Raw genomic sequence first — 4,702 nt, forward strand, 5'->3', positions numbered from 1 at the left:
CATTCAACGGCGGCACCACCTCCTCCGCCACTGACACTTCTTCTACCACATTCTTCTTCTCTGCTTTCTTAACTGATATAAACAAACGAATTGAAAAAAACTTAGTAAATTGAATAATTTAATTTTGAACACTTCATTATTCATTTTTTTTACCCACACAATACATTTCTATCAGTAACATTTGAAACACAATATAATAGGTTAAAAAGGTCACCTTTTCTCTGTTCTTTGGGTCCTTCGGCAGTGTTTTGTCGTTCTGGAACAGCTTCATCTTTGACAGGCTCCGGATTAGCGGCCGGTTTGGACGGAGCTTTCGTATTCTTGGCCGACTTCGGAGCCTTGTCCTTCTTTTCTGCAGCCTCTTCCTTCTTCTCTAATGCCTAAACAACATATTTTAAGCCATTAAAAACCAACCAATATTATTGTTACATGTTAAACATTAACTGTTTTTTACAAACAAATTAAGTAGCTTTCAAAAAAAGTAAAAATTTTAATTTATTTTAATCATTTTTATCAAACAAACAAAAATGTTAGCAATTATTTTATTTTTTTTAATACTGGCACAAAATGTTTACATACATAATGTCTATTTTAAAAACTAAAAAGATAACACAATGTAAATGTTTAATGATATACGGGTACCATACAATGATAATGCAGGTTACAAAAATGTCGACCCAGATGACAATACATTGACATTCAAATGACATACAATAAAGCTTACTCATTATGCCAAAGCAAATATATAAAGCATACAAAGACATTAACACTATCCACGATTGTTTTATATACTAAGATTACATAGAAAACAAGAGTTACATGAAAGAACAAAGTAGACGTGCGTTAGGATCGTTGCACACTCACTTTTTCAAGGAACGATGAGTGCAACAATTCGAACTCGTCCTTGGGGTGCATTTCTTCAAAGTGGTTGGAGACGGCACTGCCGTTGATGGGCGCGGAGCCCGGATCGCTAACGCAGCTCGGATCCTCTTTGTTAACAAGTATCGGCTTTACTTTAAGATCCTTACCGCGTTTGCGGATCTGCACACAGAGTAAAACTACCGTACAATAGAAAACATAGAACTTTACACTAACACTGTGCACTACTAATCCACAACACAATGCTTAATACTTACTACGTATAAAATCAATGCATTTCCCTGATAACTACTGCACTTTTTAGTGTTTTAGTATTCCAATGTTATATTTTATTATTTTAACATAGATAAAAATCAATTATTTCTTCAAGACAAAAAATCTCAGTGTCCATCCATTGGTTCATTGACCCATTGCCAGAATAAATATTGAACTACTTCTCAAATCTAAGGCGAAAAGTATAGGATGTAACAAGTTAGCATCTAACTGTTATTACAATCACTGGAAGTTTTATATTTATACATGTTGTACAAACAATTACAATTCGTTTTTAATTTTAGGTGATTCTATACTCGTAAAAATTACTAACGCCAACGTCATGTATGCAATAGTGAAAAGTGCAAAAAGATTTTTGATTAATCATTATTTAAATATATTCTTATTGCAATGTTTTGTATTTTTTGACGATTATTGCTAACCTTTATGATATAATATCAATAAATGCAATTGAAAACGCCGAAAACTTATCATAATAATTTATATTTATATCTAAGATAAATGATGAAGCAAATATAAGCATGTTGATTCAAAGAGTGAAAGTTGCGCGATCAACTTGTATGCGAAATTCAGATATTGCTAGTGTTTATTTTAATTTTTTGATTTAGAATTTAGTCTTAATTTAGTATAAATGAAGAAAATGCGGACATATCTCAAACAATAGAAGATAAACCATTTTAGAGTGGAGCATGACTTATCAATTATCTTATGCTCCAAATTCATAATCAACCAAAACAAGATACTATTTAAAATGCACTTTCGTTTTTAAATAATATCAGTTCTTACGCTCGCGGCATTTTGTTCCAACTTCCATTTCTGTTAAAATATGTAGTTTTGTATTGTTGAATGATTCATTATCTATCCAAATGCAATCAGGTCCCATACACGAAAAAAATGAATAACGAAAAATACGACAAAGTGTTTCCTATGACACTTCTCGGAAAAATACTATTATTCATACATCATAGATCAAAATGCAGGTTTTTTTAGGCTATGATCCTAATAGAATGGATATAGATGGCATTACACAAGGTCATACCTTATTCTGCAAATAGGACATGCATGCAAATAAGATTGTCCTATCAAAAAAATATTGTTCCAAAATTGATAAAAACAATTGCTTCCAATAAAATAAATATGCACACCATTGATGTCCCATAATTATTGAAATAGAATATTTAATGTTAGCATGCAATATTAACTCGTTTGGGAATATATGTACCAATTAAATGAGAACTATTTATGTTAAAAATCTCCTCGCTGCATATTTTGTGAAAGGAATAAATATTTAAGTAGAGTGACGTCATAACAGTGGATAACCTTGTATTTACATTTTTTGAGATCATTATCAACTTTTCTCAATAAAAAAATAATCTAAAAGTGCACATACAAGGTCATAATCTAAAGTCAACTATTCTATAGTAAGCTTTGGTATGTTTGCGCATGCACCTAAATGACATTTAAAGATAAGATGTTAATTATAGAATTATATAAGATTTTATATTACATTGTATGAAGCAGAATTAGATTGATATACTATACTTTATATAATTATTTCTATAGTTACTGACCTTAATATTGGGAGGAGTATCTGTGGGCACATCCACAACAACAGGAGGGCTGAATTCCACATGAGGCTTGGATGCAGGTGCATTATCTTCATCAGCTCCACTCTCTGCAGGTGCCTCACTCTCCGGTTCACTCCCAGTTGCCGCTGCAGCACTCTCCTTCCTCTCTTTCTTTGCCAACTGATATTAAGAATAAGTATCAAATAAAAATGTATATACTGTGACTTGTCAAAGATTACTTTTATGTCACTACTTGTTTTTGTCCACGAATTTCCGCGTGGATTAAAAAATAACTAAGTATGTATGTGTTCTTTCAGACTATGTTATACATCTGTGCCAAATCTCATTGAGATCCATTAAGTTGTTTTGAAATTCAAAGTGAAAAACATCCATCCATCCATACTTTTGAATTTAAGATATATGATTTTTACTATGTGGTTTTAACAATTCATCCAAATTATATCCATAATTGCAAAATGTAAAAATTTTCTTTTACATAAAATATTTTCCTCAAGTAATAATTTTATCTGATATTTGGGCTATCACATTATCATTTCAGTAAAGTATGAAAGAAGACTATGCAAACACAGGTGTGAAACAGTAGCGTCAATTGCCACACAATTGACTAAAATTAAACATTACATTTGAGTATGTCTAATTGTAAGGACAAATTATTAATGTTACCATGCAGTTTATATTGCTCTTTTAGGTATTAAATTATGTAACAAAGTAAATTTCGCCTTTTTTTTCATTATTTTTCACACATTCGGATTTCATTTGTGCCAGTTATAAATATAAAAAATAAAAAGAAAATATCCATTACGGAGAAAAGTGTTGAGATAATAAAGAAATAAAATTGAAACATAGTTTTAAAAAATGATACCTTCTTGTTTGCTTTCTTGCTAGTTTTCTTAGCTTTTCCCTTATTCTCAGCCAGAGCAAGAAGTTCAGTAGTGGCCTTTCTTTGTTGGGCGATGGCTTCTTCATATGTAGTTCCTGATGTAGAGAACAGGCCCATCAGCAAGATAACTGCAGCGCCAGCTACACCGAGGCCACAGAGCACCAGCAATGCTTGAAGCTCCATTGCCTCAACTGCCCACTACACTTTACTATATGGAACAAAAATTAACCATGTATTCCTATTTTGCTATTTGTTCTAAAACTTACAAGAAACCAGAATTTACTTGTAATATTAGTAAGACATGTTGCATATTTTTGTTGTAAAAAGACCAGAAATCAAGGTTACATATTCATTGAGTTTTACAAAAAATGGGGCTCGATAGTAACACCCTAACACTAGGTAGGCAGTTCAGTTAATTTAATTATTTTTCCTATTGGAAACATTGAAAATCATAAAAAAAAATTATAAGATCAGGACTAATTATTAACTTTTACATATAAGTTTAAAACATAATTAATACTACATTCCGCATGTTTACTATAAATACAAATGTATTAATAAAAATCCGGCGATTTTATTCTACCGCAACTTGAGACAAAAGAAATTGGAAAGGATCTTGTACAGTATGGGATACTTCTAAAACACAATTGAGAGATCATCTTAAAAACATACCTTAGTGTGAAGAAATTATAATTATTACAAGAATACTTTGAATATTTAAGTCATTAGCAAATTTTAACACCGCTACGTTTTGAAGACTGACACGTAAGCAATGACACATGTCAAAGGTTATTGACAGTACTTTCGCTAAATTTATTACAGCGTCATTTAAAACAAATATACTACGTACAGGAGTTACACCTAATCAATATAATAAGACTTTTAATACGTATAGAGAACAAGTAACAAGTTACTAATGGTTATAATTGCAAGTAAAATGTTAAAAATGTAGGTACAAGTTTTGATTTACCTTAATAAAAATCCTGAAACAACTTAAGTTTGCTTATATTATACGGTGTTCACTAATACATATGATTATAAATATAAAAATTACTTTAAAATAAACAAATAATCCAATTAG

At 30.9% G+C, this 4,702-nt stretch overlaps 1 protein-coding gene across 1 annotated transcript in view; it reads right to left on the reverse strand.

Moving 5' to 3' along the window:
* LOC106100916 (ribosome-binding protein 1) overlaps positions 1-4,696 on the reverse strand; it is a 17,116-nt gene extending 12,420 nt beyond the window's left edge. Inside the window, exons 1-6 of the mRNA XM_013279981.1 lie at positions 4,592-4,696; positions 3,604-3,829; positions 2,724-2,900; positions 865-1,041; positions 215-380; positions 7-72 (exon numbers count right to left, since the gene is read on the reverse strand). Coding sequence (XP_013135435.1) covers positions 7-72; positions 215-380; positions 865-1,041; positions 2,724-2,900; positions 3,604-3,804 — 787 coding nt within the window. The 5' untranslated portion in view covers positions 3,805-3,829; positions 4,592-4,696. The remainder of the gene's footprint in view (positions 1-6; positions 73-214; positions 381-864; positions 1,042-2,723; positions 2,901-3,603; positions 3,830-4,591) is intronic.
* Between the last annotated feature and the right edge of the window lie 6 nt (positions 4,697-4,702).

Source organism: Papilio polytes, unplaced genomic scaffold (assembly GCF_000836215.1).
Source record: "Papilio polytes unplaced genomic scaffold, Ppol_1.0 DF824024.1, whole genome shotgun sequence".
Taxonomy (NCBI): domain Eukaryota; kingdom Metazoa; phylum Arthropoda; class Insecta; order Lepidoptera; family Papilionidae; genus Papilio; species Papilio polytes.